General features: G+C 39.3%; 1 protein-coding gene and 1 long non-coding RNA gene across 5 annotated transcripts in view; both read right to left on the bottom strand.

The window, feature by feature from the left end:
• The window catches only part of ASB7 (ankyrin repeat and SOCS box containing 7), a 43,629-nt gene that overhangs the window by 5,447 nt on the left and 15,307 nt on the right, over window positions 1–22,875 (bottom strand). For 3 of the 4 annotated variants that reach the window (XM_084641351.1, XM_084641349.1, XM_084641350.1), the window contains one exon: window positions 16,127–16,732. In XM_084641351.1, coding sequence (XP_084497477.1) covers window positions 16,127–16,732 — 606 coding nt within the window. Of the gene's footprint in view, window positions 1–16,126; window positions 16,733–21,104; window positions 21,161–22,875 lie in introns of those variants that run through there. The other variant, XM_084641352.1, reaches the window with a different exon arrangement.
• On the bottom strand, window positions 66–2,582 carry LOC311527853. Its single transcript, XR_014713466.1, has 2 exons — window positions 1,337–2,582; window positions 66–616 (listed from the first exon to the last, which is right to left on the bottom strand). It is a non-coding gene; the product is annotated as an uncharacterized lncRNA (long non-coding RNA).

The following is a 22,875-nucleotide window of genomic DNA, read 5'->3' as shown; positions in this document are numbered from 1 at the left end:
ACGGACGTTATGTATTACTACCAGCAGCAACCACCATATGAAGGAGACAAATAAAGGTGGCTATCTTTCAGAGAGTTCATTTTTATTAAATACCAATTAGCAACACGCATACAAAAAGCTTGGTGGGAGGGGAGATAAGAGTGCAAGGCAGTGTAGGCTCTCCTAGCCATGTGTAAGTCCAGCTACCATTTTGGAAGCCATCTGACAGGGTGGAGTGAACAAGGTACCAAAATGTTCTGGGAAATTACAAGGAACGTGTGGGAAGAGTTTGGGAAGGGTATTGAAAGCAGTTCTGTATCAGCTGCAGAGGGGGGTGAGCATGCATGCGTTCTTCCTAGAGCATGATTAGGGATTTCAACATCTCTGTTTGCTCCTCCATCACTTTTATCATCCACTCTTGGCTATTTACAACGTGCTCCTCACTCTCCTTTCTGTCCTGCCTTTCTTTTTTAATTTTTTCCCTTCAGGGTCTCTCTCCACAACTTGCATTCTCTTTATTTGGACTCTGAGGACTGGAGTACCTCCTGGAACATGTTCTCCTTGCTCTGCCTTGGTCGCTTCCTTATCTGGCAGAGGCACTCTGCAGGTGCATAGGGGGTTCCTCTGAAGGCCACATCTGCAGAAGCACAAGAAACAATACACAGAATCATGATTGTTAGTTCACACACACAGTACTGAATCATTATAGTAAAAATACCACTTTTGACATACGAATCACTTTCACACTATCCTTTAGAAAGCACACATCTCAGTGAACACCCTAAACATGGTGACTTTGGGCTGGGTGACGTTTGGCATTCAAGATAGGGCAAAGGGTCTAGGTGTTTTTTTAAGGGGATCAATGTAGATGACTAGGGACAATATTGTAAATTCTGCCACCTTTTCCCACAGGCATGGGCCAGTGAAGCCAACATCTCACTCCTGAGGGTGAGCAGAAATGCAAGGGTGCATCTCCTGCATGTGTGCGGTTTCAGACCCAGTCCCTGTGCTGCTTGCCTACGTGATGCTTTGGTCCCAGCATAACTGATTGCCAAGTGACATGGGAAAAGTTTCCTACAATGCGTGAAAGAACAAAGCAGCTCTGCCAAGGAACCTTTGGCATAGGATTAGCGAGTACCTCCAGGAAAGTTTCCTAGAGATCTCTCTGGAGGATTCCTGTGAAATCTCGGTGGCATTTACACACTGTTCTGCTGCACTGCTTTGCTGCACAAGGGAATGTGGAGCACACTCAAACACAGCTAGTCTTGTACACATCAATCCCTTCACCCACTTCTAGAACATACAGAGCAAAGGACAGCATATGACCAAGCAGCATCAACTCAAAAAGATCACTTACCAGGGCTCTTCTCTCCTGCATCATGCGCGCCAGAGACGGACTTCTGGGACTGGCTAGAGGTCCAGAGTGGAAAAGAGGTCCCGACTCGCCACACCACTGGACAACCCTGTCGTGTGTGCCATGTTGTCCTCCAACTTGGCCTCCTTGTCCATGACTTCGTCCTTGGGGTTAGGTCCACTATTCGCTGCCTCCAGCCCTGCCAAAGTATCCACAGGGCTCTGGGAGGTGGAGGTCACCGCCACAGATGACGTCCAGCTCCTTATAGAAGCAGCAGGTCTTCAGCACAGCACCAGACAGACCGACCATTTACCTCCCTTGCCTTCTGGTATGCCTGCCTCAACTCCTTTATCTTCGCATGGCACTGCTGCATGTCCCATTTCTAGCCCTTATCCAACAAGCCATGAGAAATCTGCCTGTAGGTATCGAAGTTCCTACGATTGGAGCAGAGCTGGGACTGCACAGCCTCCTCTCCCCACAGTGACAGCAGATCCAACAACTTGGGTGTGCTCCAAGCTTGGGGGGGGGGAGAGTTGCTGCGAGGAGCCGCCACAGTCAGCTGGGAAGATGCGATGTGAGTTCTCCAGGCCGAGAAAACAGGAGATGGAATTTCAAACATTCCCGGGCCTTTAAAGAGAGCGGGTGGAAACTTGTGTACTTGGGTGCAAGGTAGCAAAGTTCAAACTGCTGACCAGAACGGTCAGGATGGGCACTGTGGGACACCTCCTGGAGGCCATTTACAGTGACATAACCAAGCATGGTGTCTACACTGATGCTTTGTCGGTATAACTTTGCCTCAAAAAAATATGCCTCTCATCAAGGTGGTTTTATTTTGTCGGCAAAGCAGGAAAGTTTTGTCGGCAGAAGGAGCATTGTCGTGTGTACACCTCTACTGTTTTGTCGACGAAACTTGACTTTTGTTGAAAAAATTGTGTAGCATAGACAGGGGTACGCAATTGACATAAGTTCACTTGCATTCTACAGTCCTCTTGTTAAAAGTGATAGTCAACTTCTGTCTACATTGTTTACCTTCTATTATTAGAAGGCCCAACCTCCGTATAACGGGATATGTTATTTCTGGTTTACTCTGTGCATACTTCAGCACTTCCTATGCAGAGAGTCTGGGTGCATTTTTGTCTGGGTGCATTTTTGTCTGGGTGCATTTTTCACACAACAGGATGGAGAGGCACATTTACAATTGAATTTTGTCTTTTTAAGAACAAAAATCAGCAGAGGAAGTGAAGTCTGGTAGGTGCAGTACTGGAAACTAATTTAAGCTCATTTTGAAAGTTACTAGATTTGAAATAAAAGACTTTGCAACTTTCTTTCATGCCAGCAATAATATTTCTACGACACTCCCCATCCCGGTAGTTAAATGCTAATTTTTAAAAAATATAATATTTCAGTCATGATGTTGTGGTTCTCATTATAGATCACTGATGACTTAGCTACATCAAACAGAAAAATTCTATTATAATAGAATATATATGAGTAAAATTATACAGCTCACATACTTAAGCTTCAGGGTGTGGGGAAAAAATTGCTTTTGATCCGAGACCAAGCATGGGAAGTTTCATACTCCAAAAGAAAAGCTTCTGATAAATGTATCTCTTAAAAACTTTAACTAGAAAAAACAGTGTTTGCTACTAGCGAACACTACAATATTCCGTGTGTGTATTAGTACACACAAGAATACAGCTATGAGCCAATGATTTCTGGTTTCAGAATCACATGCTATCTAAAGTAACATCCTGTGATCTGTCTGAGAGTAAAACAGAACAGACAATGTAAAATAGCCAGAATAAATTGGCCAGCAGTTAAATTTAGGGAGTTACTAGAGACCCGATTATCAAAAGTTTGACATTTCCCCCGGATAAGCCTAAGAATATTTCCTGAGAATGCGTTAACAAAGGACATTTCCAATGTTAAGCACCAGTTGCTATATCTAGTGGCTGTTAGTGTCTTAGGTCATGCCTTACGAATTCCAGGGTTATTAATGCATTTGTGATTTATTAGAAACGGTGTCTAGAGCACTTACTCATTCTTGGTTGCATCTGAATGAAAAAGAAAAAAATTTAAGGATTATAGACCAACATCAGTGAACCTTAGTTTGGCAAATGTAAAATGTTATTAGTAACTTGGCAAAGCAAGACAGATTAAATGATGAATAAAGTTCTGACTAGAAATGATTAGGAGAGAACAAGCAGAGAGAATTTGCTGCATCATGACTTTGGAAGGATATTTAGGGTAATAAGATTTTTAAAAAGCAGAACAGAAAAGAGCAAACAAAGAGTAGAAGGACTTTCAAACCAGCAACCTGATTCATGGACCGCAACAAGATACAAACTAGTTCTATAGACAGTAAATACCCCTTAAAGAAATTCCTTGCCCATTCCCGAACAGCCATCTATTTTGTTGCAAATTTTATTTTGGAGTTGTTCTTTTATTGTTATATTTGTGTTATTACAGTTCTGATCAAGCCCGTGAATGCTCATTGCTCTTGTAGGGCTCAAGGTTTGGTAAAACATTCACATGAGTAAATCAGCTGTTTTTCATAGATGGCTATATTATGCCTTATAATAAAGACCAAAAAAATTAGAAGTGGGCAGAACTACTAATCTGTTTTTATAGCTGACATTTCATCTGGTCTCTTCTCTCCAAAAGCAATCCATCAATGTCAGCTGATGCTTCAGAGGAAAGTAGAAATTCCCCGTAATCTGTTTATTTGTGCAATACTCCACTCATCCTAGACAAATTTCTTCCTATCACATCACTGATTATTTTATGGTCTAAACTATGGAGTACTGATGGCTCAACGATTTATCCCACTTAGTGGGACAGATTTTTGTTCTTATAAAATGTGTAAAATTTTTCTTTAAGTTAGATGCCTTAACTGCTTGCAAAACAAGTTCCGGAGGTTTCTTATGTTGATTAAAATTATTTATTTAGAAAAACATTGTTGATCTTGAGAGTGGTCTCTTCTTGTACTAAGACAACTGCTTGTATCTTGAATACAACAAATTCCTCCCATTTTATCCTCAATTTCCATTAACTCCCCTAGCCTTTAAAAAAAAAAAAATCTACAATTTTAGTTGAGGATATTGTTACATCTCAAGCATGAGTGAGCTACTTCCAAAATAACCACTAGGGACTTAGAGGGTTGGCTCCTGAAGTTGGGAGTGAGTGGTATAGTTCAATACATTCTATAGTACTTTGACACCAGGCATTTTTTTACATAATATAAACTGAGAGGCACAAGTTTTAAAGGAAAAAAAAAAACTTAAATATTTCTCTAGCATCTCTACGCACTAGTTGTCAGAGTTGGAAGGGACAGGGTTAACAGTGAACTTTAAAGGTCTTTAAAAATACAGAGCAGAGGTTCCCAAATTTCATCTTTAAAATGCTGCAGTAGTCTATTTTCAAAACATTCCTGCCCATGATAAACCAGCCAACTTTCTTCTCCTCAAAATATGTATGTAAGGGCTGTAGAAATGGAAACACTGATGGCTCTAGAAAAAGGATATTTGCAAAGCTAATAACAACATAGTCCTCTCTCATAGTCAGTGATGTTCTTACTCAGCTAACAGGACCTGGCTGTCTTCCTTCCAGAATATGTGCACTGTCCTTGGAATGCACAATCTCTGTCCACCTAGTGCCTTAGTCAATGTAGTCACAAATCAAACAGCTGGCAAGAAAGCACGGTCTGCACTATATTGGCACAGTGCAAATTTTAAATCTCCCTCCCCATTGTTTCTGAAGGAGTGTATAAGCAGAATTTGTGTCCTATCTAACCAGTCTCTGCCTAAATTCTGATTTAATCATCAGTACCACAATCCAGTATTTATGACAGTTTGTTCCCAGTGATCCAAGACACTGAGATCAGAACATAAACACATACCTTTATAATCAGCAAAGATGCAAAAGGAGATACAATACAGAATATTTTAACAACAACTTGACAATGAGGGGGTTGTTTAATAACTATTATTTCTCTACCTGGATCTCTCATTATATGGGGGTGGTCTATCATAAATGGGGGGAAATTTCACCTGAAGTGTCTCCCTGGTTAGCACAACTCTACCTACTTAGCCTGTCCACCGTGTCTACATGTGGAAATGATGGGATAGTTCATTCTTCAATAGCTCCCCATGTGGACGTTATTCCAAAATAAAAAATATCACTTTTATTCTGGAATGGAATGTCCATAGGGGAACAATTCCGGAAGAGCTATTGCTAGTCAATTTCCCCATGTAGACAAGGTCGTAGGAAAAAGAGAGGAGGCCCTTTCTAATAGTCACCTGACAGCTTAGACTCAAGGTTTATTAAGACAATGCTAGAGTTAGTAGCCTTAATAGTTTTAGTCCACTCTCTTTCTGGAATGCCAAAACCAGCTTGAAAAAAAGGAAACAGAGAGAGACCCAAAGACATACAATGATCTAGACTGGCTAGGTGAATGCCGTTGGTTCTGTTCCTGTAACATAAGCTTTCCTCTTATCTAACTTAACTAAAAGCTAAGTGAAAAATTAGATGTGTACATAGGCGGTTTGTTGCTATAAAATCCTTTTTCACTAATGCTTTGTTCCAACTATTAAATAACAATATTTTGTTTCAAGATGGTTAAGGGTCACTATCACTGGTCACAAGTTCCTGAAACCTGCAGAATGGTAACTGGTTGGTGTACATGGGAGAGAGTACCCAGGTCCAGGTTCTAAGAGTGGAAGAATCATGAGATTTCACCCCGAGACAGGAAAGGGCCAAACACTTTAGGTGGATGAACTCAAAGAGACCAGAAAGGGGGAAAAGGTGCAGGGAGGCCATAACAGTGACTGACATTTTGGTACACAGAATACATTTTTATGTTTGTCTGGGAGTGGGTTGCTAAAATAAAATGGGGCCAACTGATAGTGGATTATCCATTTTTGTTTCCCATCCGATTTGTTTAGCACAAAGGAGCAATCTATTATTAAATTTTTACAACTGTGAGAGAACAAACAGACATCATAGTTAAAAAAATACCCAACATCTTTTTTTAAAGGCCCATGAGTTGTCCATTGACTCTCTCATATGCTAAGAGCATATTATCTTTTAATTCAAGAATAGCTTAAGGAATTGAGCCTATCCCTGTTGCTTAGAAAACAAACCTACTGTGCTAATATACACATTGCAGGAGCCCATTCTCTAAGGGCTGGTGTGCTTTGCCATGCAGGTCAGACTATGGGGCAGGAATCTTTTTAGTTCGTGCCCACAGCATCCACACAAGGGAGTTATGGTGCAGCACTGTGGCGCACGCTGCTAGTGTAAGGCATGCCCTATGAAACATATTGACATGTTGCAGAAGAGGGAGCAGGACTGTGTAAAAAGGATCTAGTCACCTAACAAGCAGCTCCCACTGAAGTGAATAGGAGTCCTGCTCCTACTGAAGTGAATAGGAATCTTGCACTTTATTTCAGAGGCTTGATCCTGCTCTCACAGTTTAAGAAATGCAGTATCTAGAATTCCAAATCTAAGCAGTAATAGTAAAATGGCTAGGGAAGTCAAGTGACATAACAGGATTTGGTTTTGTACCATTGTAAATGCCACTATGAAGATTTCGCTGGTCTAAAACAAATCAAATCCATATGACCAGTATGAATATCAAACATGACAAACATATACTCAGACTATTTCCCCTGCCCCTCGAAAGGAACAGTTGCATAGTTTGTGGCTATCAGTACAATAGTGCACTGTGAAACTGAACAGATTCCTCTCCCCCCCAGTAACTAGTTCCATAGGACAAGGCTAGCATTTTACCCCTATTTAACTTTATGCAACACAAGCTAGTTTAAAAGCGCCAGTTTAATTTAAAATCAGTGATGACCATACCTCTGCTATGAGACATCTACAATAAGCATATTTTCAAACTGCACTAAAAACCAAAATTCCAAGTAAGTTGGGGGTTTTAGATTAGTCATGCATATGTCCATCAAAGTTAAATATTTCTGGCATAGCAAATATGTACCGAAGAAGGGTATCTCTGGCTTGAAAATTTGCATATGGAAGCAAAAATAATCAGTCAACTCTGTGAAATGAAGTACAGAGGTGTATAGTAAGATTTTTAAGATTAACATTGGGATTTTAGTACTCTGAACATACATCAGAATTTACTTCTTGTTTGTAATATAATCAGTAATTTGACTGATATGTTGTCTTTGTTAAATCATATGTAGTGCTGGTGTTTTCACCAAAAATAGCTCCAGTATCCTACCGCTTACATATCTTCCCTTTCATATTTCTTTTTTAGGAAATGATATATCAAAGAAAAGTGTTCTGAAAGAAATTCCTGAATTAATAAGTACTTTACAAAACAGTGCTATTGGACCATCTTACAGTTTGAATACATGACATTTTACTGTATGCTATATTCTGTTCCTGGACTAAGTTACCTTTACTTAAAAACACAGAAATAGGTATATCAAGGTTTTTGTTTGCACAAAGGGATCTTCAAACTGCTATGCTGAGATAGCAAAGATTCAAAAGAATTAAACGAACAAAAAACCCAGTTACAGGCTAAAAGCTGATTTGTGGGGTATATTTTCAAAGTGTTGGGCCAGTTTTAGTCAGCCAACTCTGACTGTAATGACAGTCACACTGCTAAAATGCTGCAGAGAGCTTTGAAAATTTACTCCCTTTGTTTTTCTCAACTGAAAGAAGGTGGGTTGTGTCAATTCTTTGAAAAGGTGATTTGATCTATCTTCAGTATGCTACATAAAAGAACCAAAAATTGTTTGAAGAACATACTTGTCTTTGAACAGTTGTTACTAGTGGGAAGAGGAAAGTATTGTGGAACTTGTGTAAGATTTTATTTATTTAACAGGGCCAATGATAAAATAACTGATTCATACAGCCCTAACACAAAGCAAAACCCATGCTCTCAAAACAGAGGCCATTTATCAGTGTGAGATTACCACTAGCACATAGTGAGGCAATAGATTTTCACAATTTCAGTAAGTTTCATGAATGTTACCACACACACATAAATTAAGACTAACATTGAGCTTAACAAGACTTCTTCCAATTAATTCCTAGCAGGTGATTTCAAGGAATTACTGCATTTGTTTTAAGTGTTGTACCTGGGTAATTAAGGTTGCAACAGAATTTTACACTGTGAAATTCCTGTATTCAGAGGAGTTTAACTATGCAATCACAAAACAGTCAAAGTTTAAATTTTTTTGCCTAAATTACAGCACAAAATTTAGTTTTACTTAAACGGTCTCTCAGCAGGGAGTTTCTATAGTGTCCTTGTAGGGGTCTCTATTGATCTTGAAAATTTCATGCACACCTACAATGCTGTAAACATTTTCTAAAGCATACAATTCGAAATCCTTTGTTAAAGCTGATGCCTTGTCCTTTTGAAAATATAAAATAACTGATCTTAATACAACCGAATTAGTATTTTACCTAACCATTGATCTGAGGCAACATTAGTGCTGTCAAGCGATTAAAAAAATTAATTGTGATTAATCGCACAATTAAACAATAGAATACCATTTATTTAAATATTTTGGATGTTTTCTACATTTTCAAATATATTGATTTAAATTACAATGCAGAATACAGAGTGCACAACTCACTTTATATTTATTTTTGATTACAAAGATTTGCACTGAAAAAAACCCCCAAAAGAAATAGTACTTTTCAATTCCCCCATTGCAAATATTGTAGTGCAATCTCTTTATCGTGAAAGTTGAATTTACAAATTTAGAATTATATAAAAAAAACCACACCCAACACCTGCATTCAAAAATAAAACAACGTAAAACTTTGGCGCCTACAAGTCCATTCAGTCCTACTTCTTGTTCAACCAATCCCTCAGACAAACAACTTTGTTTACATTTGCAGGAGATAATGCTGCCTGCTTCTTGTTTACGTCACCTGAAAGTGAGAACAGGCATTTCCATTGCACTGTTGTAGCCAGCATCACAAGATATTTACATGCCAAGTGCCCTAAAGATTCGCATGTCCCTTCATGCTTCAACCACCATTCCAGAGGATATACGTCAATGCAGATGACAGGTTTTGCTTTATAACCATCCAAAGCAATGCAAACCGATGCATGTTCATTTTCATCATCTGAGTCAGATGCCTTACAACTACAATACCCACCTGCTGAAGTGAAGAAACAGACTGACAGAGCCAAAAGAGTACCCAGAAGTTACCTACTACAGGACAGGCCCAACAAAGAAAATAACAGAACGCCACTAGCCATCACCTTCAGCCACCAACTAAAACCTCTCCAACGCATCATCAAGGATCTACAACCTATCCTGAAGGATGACCCATCACTCTCACAGATCTTGGGAGACAGGCCAGTCCTTGCTTACAGACAGTCCCCCAACCTGAAGCAAATACTCACCAGCAACCACACAACAAAACCACTAAAAACCCAGGAACCTATCCTTGCAACAAAGCCTGTTGCCAACTGTGTCCACATATCTATTCAGAGGACACCATCATAGGGCCTAATCACAGCAGCCACGCTATCAGAGGCTCATTCACCTGCACATCTACCAATGTGATATATGCCATCATGTGCCAGCAATGCCCCCCTGCCATGTACATTGGTCAAACTGGACAGTCTCTACGTAAAAGAATAAATGGACACAAATCAGACGTCAAGAATTATAACATTCAAAAACCAGTCGGAGAACTCTTCAATCTCTTTGGTCACTTGATTACAGACCTAAAAGTGGCAATTCTTCAACAAAAAAATTCAAAAACAGACTCCAATGAGAGACTGCTGAATTGGAATTAATTTGCAAACTGGATACAATTAACTTAGGCTTGAATAGAGACTGGGAGTGGATGTGTCATTACAAAAAGTAAAACTATTTCCCCATGTTTATTCCCCCCCAACTGTTCCTCACAAGTTCTTGTCAACTGCTGGAAATGGCCCACCTTGATTATCACTACAAAAAGGTCATTCCCCCCGTCTCCCACTGGTAATAGCTCACCTTACCTGATCACTTTTGTTACAGTGTGTATGGTAACACCCATTGTTTCATGTTCTCTGTGTATATAAAATCTCCCCATTGTATTTTCCACTGCATGCATCCGATGAAGTGAGCTGTAGCTCATGAAAGCTTATGCTCAAATTTGTTAATCTCTAAGGTGCCACAAGTCCTCCTTTTCTTTTTGCGGATACAGACTAACATGGCTGCTACTCTGAAACCAGCAAAAGGTTGATTTTTTTTTTTTTTTTTTGGTCATTCGGGTTCTGTAGTTTCCGCATTGGAGTGTTGCTCTTTTATGACTTCTGAAAGCATGCTCCACACCTCATCCCTCTCAGATTTTGGAATGCACTACAGATTCTTAAACCTTGGGTCAAGTGCTGTAGCTATCTTTAGAAATCTCACATTGATACATTCTTTGAGTTTTGTCAAATCTGCAGTGGAAGTGTTCTTAAAACAAACAACGTGCTGGGTCATCATCCAAGACTACTATAACATGAAATATATGGCAGAATGTGGGTAAAACAGACATACAATTCTCCCCCAAAGAGTTTGGTCACAAATTTAACGTTTTTAAATGATCATCATCAGCATGCAAGCATGTCCTCTGGAATGATGGCTGAAGCATGAAGGGGCATACGAATGTTTAGCATATCTGGCACGTAAATACCTTGCAATGCCGGCTACAAAAGTGCCATGCGAACGCTTGTTCTCACTTTCAGGTGACATTGTAAATAAGAAGTAGGCAGCATTATGTCCCGTGAATGTAAACAAACTTGTTTGTGTTTGCAATTGGTTGAACAAGAAGTAGGACTGAGTGGACTTGTAGGCTCTGAAGTTTTACACTGTTTTGTTTTTGAGTGGTTATGTAACAAAACAAAACAAAAATCTACATTTGTAAATTGCACTTCCACAATAAAGAGATTGCACTACAGTACTTGTACGAAGTGAACTGAAAAATATTATTTCTTTTGTTTATCATTTTTAGAATGCCAATCAAAAATAATAATATAAAATGAGCACTGTACACTTTGTATTCTGTGTTGTAATTGAAATCAATATATTTGAAATTGCAGAAAAACATCCAAAATATTTAATAAATTTCACGTGGTATTCTATTGCTTAACAATGCAATTAAAACTGTGATTAATCACGATTAATTTTTTTGAGTTAATCAAGAGAGTTAACAGCCCTAGTTAATATGCAACTGTTACTTGACAATGGTTAGCACTCACACTATGTAGACTGTGCACAGGATACACCAGTTAGTTGTCTCCTTCTAGAGGTATATGCAACCTACTTGGCTAGTCATAGATGATTTTCCTCAATGGCTAAACTTGTCATCTGGATGGGGATTAAGCTCAATGAGAGTTATGGGGAGACAGATTTAAGTGGGTTTTTTTGGGACCATCTTAAACTTTCAAATATGTGGCATTTCAGTTAAGCTGAACTTGGAATTTTTCTAATGATTTTTAGACTACAATGTTCTCCTGTGTGTTTTTACTTTACAGCTACTTTCTCAACCTGAACTCCAGTTTAAGTGTTTCTGTCTGAGATTGTAACCGTATATGTAAATAATTACTGCTCACACTGTATTCATGAAAAGCTTTTCATTTTGTTTTTTAAATGGTCTCAAAGTTCAACCCCACTGCATTCTTCAGAAGACTATGAAGAGGCTGGTCCTGATTTCATATTCCTAAACCTCTGCCAGGACATGGCATAAATTACCTGTCATTTAGTCTCCCAGGACAATTAATGTGTGTTGCTTATGGCCTCCAAAATAAGACCTGACTAGTTGACCTCAGCTACAATGGTGACTGACAGGTAATGTCTTGGGAGGGAGACAGTGAAAGTCACAGAAGATTGGGGAAAGATGAAGAAAACAAAACTCATGCAGCACTTTTAATCTTCAAGCAATATATAAACATTAATTAATCCTCCCAACCATCCTTGTTAACTAGGCAGGTATTATCTATTTTCCAGATTGGGAAACCAAGGCAAAACTTCCAACTCCATGCTTACACTAATCTGGCCTCTCAATATGTAAAGGAGTCCCAAGACAAAAGGAAGTTAAATGTCTGACCCCCACATCTCACTGGAAAGCACAGGAGAAATTTCCTCAGGGAAACATAGACAAATAAATCAGGTCTTTCTTATAGATCTAATTCAAAGATTGGAGATGTATTTAGACTTGGTCTCTTGTCTGTTCTCCATTATAGGGAGCTATAGGCTGTCTGTAGTGAGACTAGTGGTACCAGTGTTCTGACTCCAGTTTAGGAAAAAAAGTTCAAAGCAACAAGCCCACAAGCGCCAGCAAAGACAGAAATATACTATATTTCTTCAAGATGCATAAGAATTTTCAATATGGTGACTTATGCCTAGACTGGAAACCAGATGGTAATTGTCTAAAGTGTGTATGTAGTTCCTTGCTTTTGAAAGTACATCTTAAAAATATTGGCTTGATGCCCTTTACAAATTAACTTACAATTTATAAAACTTTGCCTTCCAGTGGTGGCTCCCATAGTTAAAATAGAGACTACTGTGACTGATCTAAGACATTCATTCAAAGCACTGGGTACACACACAAAATACATCAACAAAGCTATACATTAAAAAACTGGACAAACATCCAAACAAAAACTAAATGCCTGGCAAGCTCCAAATCTAAGACTCTAAAACACTCTACTTTGCTACTGAATGAGACGGCAAAAATTCAAATTGTCCACTACTAGAAATAAATTTTTCAGTGTCCTAACAATAGCTGATGTGGTGGAGGCAAAGAAATTTTCTCATGCAGTGCCATGGCGTGAGATTTCACAAATTCTTTATGTAACGATCTGTCTCACCTGAAGAAGACCTCTGTGTGGCTTTAAAGCTTGTCTCTCTCACCAACAGAAGTTGGTCTGAAGAAAGATATTACCTCACCCACCTTGACTCTCTAATATCCTGGGACTGACATGGCTACAACTACACTGCATACTTGACCTAGCTGGGGACATCTGCCACCAGACTACTAGCTGACTCTCTACATGCTTCATCTGCCCCAGGCCATCTGCATACAAAGGAAACTTATAAAAACAAAACATGGGGAGATGGCATTTAGGAGACACCACGCCAAAAATAAGTGACATAAGATTATTAGTATTCTACAACAGTGGGCTACATGTTGATCTGTCTCAGAAGTAGGAAGTCAAAAGATGTTTAAAGAAGGCCCTTTGGCTCAAGCGATGTGTATCCTGAGCTCAAAACAAAGGCAGAAGTGGTCCTGGTCCAAAGCTAAAGCAAAAAACAGTTCAAGAGTATGGCCGGCTATGTGTGGTGACACAGCAACACCTGACAGGTTTCAGAGTAGCAGCCGTGTTAGTCTGTATTCGCAACAAGAAAAGGAGGACTTGTGGCACCTTAGAGACTCACCAATTTATTTGAGCATCAGCTTTCGTGAGCTACAGCTCACTGCATCGGATGCATAAAAGCTTATGCTCAAATAAATTGGTGAGTCTCTAAGGTGCCACAAGTCCTCCTTTTCTTTTTTCAAAGATGGCAGTAACTACCTCTGATGCGTAGGCCATTGTCACACTACCCTCCTCCCACAAGAGCAGAATCAGGAGAGGACCAGTGAGACTGAGATATTTCAAACTCAGTGTCCACCTTGCAACTGATTTAATCCTGCTTTGTTTCCCCTTGCCTAACACAACAGAGACTGAGTAACCAGAGATCTTGCAACCAATCCTACTTTCTCTTCCATTTTAAACCTTCATAATTCTAGTTTATATAGTGACACAACTCTCGCAAATATCCTAAAGCAGCCACTGAAGAAGTGCTGCTGAGATGGGGTAGATGGACGCTAGAAAAAAGACCTGCACCCAACCCAAGCAGACACATCAAGATCATTTATAATCTCTCAGGTTCTGCTGAAGCCAATGGCGGGGGTGGGGTGGAAACCACATGAAACCCTCTCCAGACTACAATCAGAACTCTACCAGATTCTTTACATCCATCCCCATTTAAGAAGCTCCACTTCCTGTAATTCCCACCACAGATCCCACAAGCTTCAACCCCATGTGGTTTAGCAGGACACATTGATATTAGAACTATTATTTTTTTTTTTAAATATATGCTTAGCCCTTCAGAACAACAATAACAGTAACGTGTGAAGAAAAGACACTAATTTTAATGAAATGTTCTCAATTACTTTGAAAATTATAGCTAGACATAAGCATTATTTTTGTACACACAAATAAATGAATGACCACTGCAAATGGAACAGTATTCTAAGTCTTTGGTTTCTTGACTATTTGTGTGCATGTATTAATAAAGACAACTGCTACTTCTTAAAGCTATAAGGATACTTTTAGAGTTTCTGGGCATCTAAAAGCTTTGGAATTACTTCTGACTTCTAAGTAAAGAAGTCATTAATGCTAACTTGTTAGAAGCTAGCAATTCCACTGCAGAATCGGCAAACTACAAATAACAAATAAGTTATTTAAGTTTGCAGTTTTTTTGATGAAGCTTCAGATATTAGGGACACACTTCAAAGGATTAAAATATGCTTCAGTCTTACAGTTACAGTCCACTAAGACTATGGAAAATTAGAAGATTGGATATTATTTTGTCCATAAATAACTCCAACAGTACCACTAACATGATGAGAAATGTTTCCAAAGACAGGCAACAAAGGGGGTAGAATTCTATTCTGGATAAAAAAAATTCAATGAAATTAAAGTCTCTCCCCCCTCCCCCACCACTTGTTTTTCCTATTATCCAACCTTCACCTATCCAAATACTGTATATATTAAGCTTTCAGATATATATGAATTAGAGGTCTTTAGTGACTACAGTAATACAAGTCATGCATACAATTAGAAGTCCGATTCCGAATGCTTACATGTATCTACAGTTGCTAAATTTCATCTGATTCAATAATTAAAAATTCAGTTCCTCTCTAGTGCCTATACTGCATGTGGTGATGAACTTTCATTGTTTGAAAATGCAACATGCGAAAGAAAGAGACGCTTTGAAAAGCCACACACCAACTGCCTATACTACTTTGTAATTCAAAGACATGTCACATACTGAAAGACTATCCTGGGCACATGAGAAGGAGTCAGGCCCTCTCAATAATAATCCTTCTTTATACCTTGTTACCTTATTAGCAATGCAGTTCTTGACCCTGAACATTTTCAGTGGCAGCATCCTCCTTATGCAGGAATTTTTTAAATAGGTCACTCCATTTCTAACATCTTGCATAATGTAGTCAAAAATCAAAAGCTTTTTAGAATGGGAGGGTACTTCAGTAAGTCTAGTGTTCCCAGATATTGAACAGATACAGGCAGAAGAAAACAACTAGGCTCATGTTGCTGTCAGGGGTGAAGAAGAGAAGGGGGAAGAAGAGAAGAAAAAAAACAAAACAAAAACAGAAAAATTCCTCCTGCTCTGGTCCTAATGACAGATGAGACAGTAAGCTGCAGTTTTTTGCAGGATTTGAAACAAGCAAAGGATCCTAAGAAGCCACGTTATGCTTGCACTTAAGGCCAGCTCCAATAAAGCTGGATTTTACAGCCACATACAGATCTTTTGATGAACACTTCCAGACTCTCTCTCTCTCTAAACAAGTTAATTTAAATATGGTGTCCTCAGTGTTAGCTCCTTTCCTGAGAAGGACAGTAAATGAGCTTCCCCCATGATCACCCCCAGGAACTTTCTAACACATTTAACTAGCAGTGAGATGCTAGGATTAAATGTCTCTATGAGGTTAAACCCAAAAAAGGACAGTGCTTGCTTTGATTAACTTTTCTTACATACATACTTGTTACTTCTTGTAAGAAATCCAGACAGGGTCGGCTACTTCCAGAAATACTTATTGAAACAGCCAATGGGGTCTGTCCTTCATAGTTCCTTGTGTTAGTGTCTGCTCCATAATTATATAACATTTGTGCACAAAGCACATCATCTCTAAGAGCAGACAAGTGTAATGGTGTCTGTCCATCTTCTAAGCGGCCCAAGTTTGTATCCGCCCCTCTCTGAAGAAACATTCGGCAGTAAGAGTGATTGCTTTTGATCACAGCGTATCGTAACAGGAAACCATTTTGAATGTCGATGTTGGCATTGTGATCCAGAAGGATTTTCACACAGCTTGACCTTTCTCGGATAATGGCTAACTGAAGCGGTGTAGTACCTTTATCACTGAGCGGATCAACCTCAGCCTTGAACTCCAGCAGGAGTCTGACAAATGAGTCTCTGCCATAGTGGGCTGCTACATGGAGGGGAGTCCAGCCATCATTGCTTTTTGCATTGATAATGTCACTTCTATATTCTGATTCCAACATCAAGCGTGCAATCCTTGCCCGGCCATGCATGGCAGCATAATGCAGAGCAGTGAAGCCTCCAATTAAGTCCTTAACTGTGGGATCAGCTAAAGTTAAAATACAAAACAAAGGGACAAAGTTAGAGTACAAAAGACTGCAATCAAAAAAAACAAAAACAAAAAAAATAAAACCAGCAGAATGTTACTCTTCAAGAAATCTTGAAATAGTTTGACATGCCTCAAACTACTTCTTGCTTTTATAGACTATGGTCCAGATTTTTAAAAGTATTTAGGCATTACTTCACTTAGGAACCAAAATTGCCTAAATCCCTTTTGAAAATGAGATTTAGACTCCTAAATCAGTTAGGTGTTGCAATGCTGAGTGCAGCAACGCCTAGATACATTTAAAAATCTGGTCCAAAGTTCTATTTTAAGGAAGAGTCAAATGATTTATTTCGTTTAATAAAGGTAATCAACAAGAAAAAAAATGGAGTTATGTTTAAACACACGCATAGTTCTCTTATCACTTTTAAGCTAATTGCTCAAACTTCTTTGTCCACCCAGTTCCTTTCCAGCTCTGTAATGTCGTGCTTCTTTCTCTCTCTTTTATTTTCCCTTGTGCTACTTCTTGGTCTTAAAAAGAAGCATGTGTAGCAACATCTGCTGTCCTAAATTACAGATGTTTTGTGGTCTGGCAAGATGGTGTTGTTTTTAGGGTGTAATACTGTATTAAGTAAAAAGTTTCTCTGTGGTCTGTAGGATTTCCAAAGCATGTAAGATATATGCTATTTCAGATCATCTTGATAAAAGTCTGTTTTTATAAGATGAAAAGTCTGTTCTGAATTTATAGTTTTACAAAAATTTAAGATTTTACAAGAATGTAAGCATCCCCTTATGAGAGAAAAAAAAATAATCAGGAGATATGGCAGTGCTAAATTCACAAGTGATTGGACAGTCTCCCCCAATCCCTCCCCTAAACGCACAGAAATTCAGATAGCGTGCGTGTGCTCTCTTATTTATTACATATAGATACAAAAATAAATATAAATCAACCAGACCAAGTTAACTAATTCCACTCCTCACTCCAAGACACAGAGACACACCCCTTGCACCCTAAATTATTTTTCACAAGTTTTTACTCACATGCACTTAACATCTTACTTTTAGCCACCTAACTGGACTATGGAGCCTGTCCCACTACCATTCTTACCCAGCTGGCAAGGCAGTCAAAGAGTCATCTCCCGCCGCCTTCACCTATGTGCATCACTTCGTAATGTGCTCAACTTCTACCAGTCTACAGCTTGGAAACCAGAGTCCATTTCCTAACCCAAGTCTCCTGGTTTGTAAAGAGAAATGCTGTCCACATGGAAGACCAGCCTTAATTTGACATATCACATTATGTATTTCAGCTGTGCAAAACCCTGACAGCCACATTGCTGCATTCTGACACTTCACTCATCGCATTTTTCCCCATCCATAAATCCAGTGTTTGAAGGGCAAGGGGAGGAAGGGGTGCAGAAAGGGGTATGATGGAGTGACCCTTCTTCCAGAAGGTCAAAGGACAGAACATAGCTCCCTCTGGAGGCTGCCAACACCTCTTCCAGTGTTGGGTGTTGTATGTGTTGCTTGGGATAAACATACTGGTTCCCTCATCCCCTACCCTCTTCTCTGCCCCCCAAGCCCAATCTCAAATTCTAACCTACTGTGAAGGTACAAGTGGAGTTTGCAATATGATCTGGCAGCAAGTTAGGTCAATGTAACGCTGAGTTAAATATACAGAGGAATCCAGTTACAGAATGGAGACGAAAAAGTTCTGCTTTATATGGGTCTCAAGTGCCCACACCTGGAATCAGTTATGGGCATCACCTCACCAGAAATATTGACAAGACAGACAGAATTCAGAGGAGAGCAACAAAAGCGATGAGGGAGCTTGAAAGGTTTTTGGTTTTTTTTAAAATATAAAAACAGGAAAGATTAAGAGAGCCAAATAAGCATAGCATGGCTCAGCAATTAAAAACAGAGCAGTGGAGGGAACAATCCACAAAGGGTATTGAGGAACAGGAAGCGTTGCCACCTGAGGTAAGTAAAGGGGGTAGCTTGACATAATGAGATGAAATTAAGGACAAGTTTAGATTAAGTATCAGGACAAAATTCCTTACAGAGAGCTGCATTAGACAGTGGAATAGTCTCTCAACAGAAGCAGCAGAAGCCTTAGCACTTGAGAAGTTTAAAAATGAAACCGGACAAAGATAACTGCAGGGAGCAGTCCTGTTTTGGAAGGAAGCAACTGGTATCTTTCCCAACCTGCTCCAAAATAGAGCCCATACCATTGTAGAGTAAAAAAAAAAAAACACAAAGATATTAAAAATATCAATGATCAGCTGAAAAAATATTCTTCCCTGGGTCAGCTACTCTAAGACTTCCTAGCTCCAGACTGCTCAGCCAACATTCTAGATCCTCTCTCAAATCACTCCCACTCCATCTGTTTGATCCATTCTATCCATCAAGCCACCTGCTTAAAAACCTAACAGGTTGCGGCGTACCTATTACAGTGATGTAAATAGTCTGTGACAGGTTTCAGAGTAGCAGCCGTGTTAGTCTATATTCGCAAAAGGAGTACTAGTGGCACCTTAGAGACTCACCAATTTATTTGAGCATAAGCTTTCGTGAGCTACAGCTCACTTCATCGGATGCATGCAGTGGAAAACGAAAGCTTATGCTCAAATAAATTGGTTAGTCTCGAAGGTGTCACTAGTACTCCTTTTCTTTTTGTATATAAGTCTATGAGATCTCTGTTTCTAGACTCACCTAGATTAGCACTAGCAGCGTATTTGAATTAACACCATTGGCTCTCAAACAAGACCACTCTTTTGTAAGTGTTTCTTCCCCCTCTACCTCCAATCCAATTCAATTATTCCTAATTATATAAAGGCCAAGCAAGAAGTAGCAAACTATGTAAGAGATATCACTGGAAAAAGTAAAGGAATCCAATCAATTGTGCAAACAAGCCACATGACAGTTAAGCTTTATGAAAGCCAATATGATGGACAGCACCATATGGTAATGATATTTTAATTCCCGTTAAGATTATGGGTTTTTACTGGACCACTGCTACCAATTTTCTACTCAATTAAGCAGTCAGATCATTTAAAAAAACAAACCGAAAAGACTGCGCATTATTGTTAAGAAAGTGCTTTGCTGCCATCTTGTGGACAAACTATTATGCGGGGCACATCGGGAGGATCAAAAGCACTTACTAAGGTTTTTTCCATTCCTACCATCCCACAATAAAATTAACATTGTGGTACTGAAGTCAAATGTATAACCCTGCTCATTCTAGGTTTCTCTGTTTGCACTGTTCTCTTAAGTAACTGTCCAATTCTGGAGAGTGAGCTTTGTTGTAAGGCCACTGGTCATAAATCTGAAAAGAATCTGTTTGGAGACTCCTTGTGATGGGTTTCCTCTTTCCCCTCCGTTCCCCCACCAAAACGTCACAGGACTGTTATGAAGAGCAAGTCTACACTTAAAATGCTGCAGTGGTGCTGCATCGCTGTCGCGCTTCAGGGAAAATGCTGCTATGCCGACAGGAGAGCTTCTCCGGTTGGCAGAGCCAATCCACCTGCACAAGAGATGGTAGCCACATCGACGGGTGGCTGTTTGTACTCCCGTTATTCCAGGCTTGCTTCCTTCCAGAGACTTACCCCTAACCACAAGATTCAGAAAGACTCATCACAGTGCTGCCCGCATGGGATTTCCTAAGCCAATACTGGCACGAGGAAGCTTCAAGAAATGCACTAATCTTCATCCACAAAGATACAATTAGTCTAGGTGAACAATATTTCACACCTTCTAGTTTCTCCTAGATTCTGTAAGGTCTTACTAGATTTAGATATTGTGTAGTCAAATGTTCATAGAACAGAAACTCCTTCAGGTCACTCGCTACTCTGAATTGTCAGCAGTTTCTTAAATTCCTTTTGGTTTCAACGAGTCTTATCACCATTACTTTGATACACACAGCCAAACAATGGTCTTACTCGCCTAGTGTATTACTGGAATATAAAACACATAAAAAAGTTAACTGCTCTGCACCCTAAAGATCCTAGCTGGCCATGATTCAGAGGGCTCTGCATTAGCACAGCATAATTCTTCCCCTAATTTGCTTCACACTCATGATGGCTTAGCATGAAATTTGGAAAGCACAAATATACCAGAGGGAAAAAGTTTTCACTGGCTAAGAGAATGGATCAAACGGCTTCTCTAATTTTCTACGATTCTGTGAACCACTCTGCCCCTCTCTTTTTCCTGTGCTGCTCCAATGGGAGCACTGCTCCTTGCTGCTTGGATTGCTCCTGCAGATTCCATTTGTCATCATGCTTCCATTATACTGAAAAAGAGCTGCTTTCTCCATTCTCCTTGCAGGCTAAGTCTCTCCACTGCTCTGTCCCGATCTCTATCATGCCATCAAATTGCTAAGAAATACCTTGTAACTCTGCTGAGCTGGTATATTCTCTTTGCATTTGGTTGCTCCTTCTGCTGGTTTCATCCTTGTGTCTGGGCCATAGGACTGGCATGAATAAAGGAAAACACTAACATAGAATTCACTCCATAAACTCTATGTACAACTAACACACTGATGAGCTGGATGATTTATAGCTGATACAATGGTCAGTCTACTTCCAGATGACCAACTCCCACACTGTTAGTCTCTTCCTCTTCAGGTGCCTAGTTACTCAACTTTCCAATTCCTCCAACTGCATTCTACACTGCTGCCAGCACTAGGCTATTTCATTACAGATAATTCTCACCTGGCATAGATTTATTAAAAGCAATAACTAAAAAAGGAAAAATAGCAGCCAGTCAGTAGCATTTATAGGAAAATGGTTATAAGAGGATGTACCGAAAATGAAAAGACAAGTTTACAGAGCTTGTAAATCTGGAAAGAAAGTCAAATTTATAAGATTGAGAAGATTTTTATATATCTCAAATCAAGTACTTGAAAACTGGGAAATGCCAGATTTAGGGTTGCCCGTGAAACTTAAATTCTGACTTTTAATTTGGCATTTTCTAATTTTAAATCGCTTGACTTTGCAACCTAAATGTAATGTAATATATATGTATGTGTCAAATAATGCAACACAAACTAGGGGCCTGATCCCATCCACTGTTACTCATGTGAGTAGTTTTTATTAATCAATCAGATGGTTCATGTGAGTTTCTATGGGATGGGAAGATAGTAAAAATTTAGCAAACTATCTGTCTGATTTATGAACAGTGTTAGGGAGTTCAGGAGTTCCATCTAGCCCTTCTCTGGCAGAGAAAAAGTTTAATGAGGCAGCGCTCTGACTGGGGATGTGGCACACCCATCTCTGCCACTCTGTACATTGTTCAGTGCAAGGACAAGTTCATTCCACTGACCTCTAAAGTCTAGGAGTTTTGGTAAAAGACTAAAAGTAAGGAGTGCTTTCTGTACTAAGTACTATGTACATTTGCTGTACTCTCTATTATTAGTGATGTGCTTTGCCTCAATTACCTTTAAGTGACTCAAGAAAAAGTGCTTCCTTAAAAGACTTCCATGTTTTGACAGAAGTCATTAGGAGTGATATTTACGTTAAAACTTTACTTCTATTGATTCCCTCTTATACTGTGCTAACCAATTACTTGTCTTTGATGTTTATACCCTTCAAATTGATCGTTACAAACCTGGTCTTGTCTTCACTCTGAAAAAAGCAGCATGCGTAACTCAAATTAGCTAACATGAGGTAAAATCCTAGTGAAGACAAGGCAGTTTATAATTTGACTTGATCTAATAACTCATATGAAAAGTCTATGGGGGAAGCCTAGTGTTTAACATGACCAACTGGCTCAGGTTAGAACTACAAACTGCCTTGTGTTAGGCACTTACTAGGATTTTATCTACAGTTTGCAAACTCAAATTAAGACCACATCTCCCTTGTAGTGCAGACAAGGCTTAAAAAAGGTGCCGTAAATTCTCTTACTTTTATAATTGCTTATTCATTTTGATAATTTCTCCCTGGCAATTTTGAGAACTAAAGAACGGAGATAAAAGGCTAGACAGTTTGCCAGCTCATTCATGGAGCCAACTTCCAAAACAAGTAGTGTGGAGGAGTGGAGACAGAAACAAAAGCACCACTCCCAAGAAACAAATGAGGTAAAACGAGAAAGTTACTTCAGAAATAATCTGATACCAATCTGGAAATGGAAGACTTTTGAATGGAACCCAAGACCTTTTC

The sequence above is a fragment of the Lepidochelys olivacea genome (assembly GCF_965140295.1).
Source record: "Lepidochelys olivacea isolate rLepOli2 genome assembly, chromosome: 10".
Classification (NCBI taxonomy): Eukaryota; Metazoa; Chordata; order Testudines; family Cheloniidae; genus Lepidochelys; species Lepidochelys olivacea.
The sequence above is the reverse complement of the archived record's forward strand: the minus strand, read 5'-3'. Positions and strand labels throughout refer to the sequence as shown.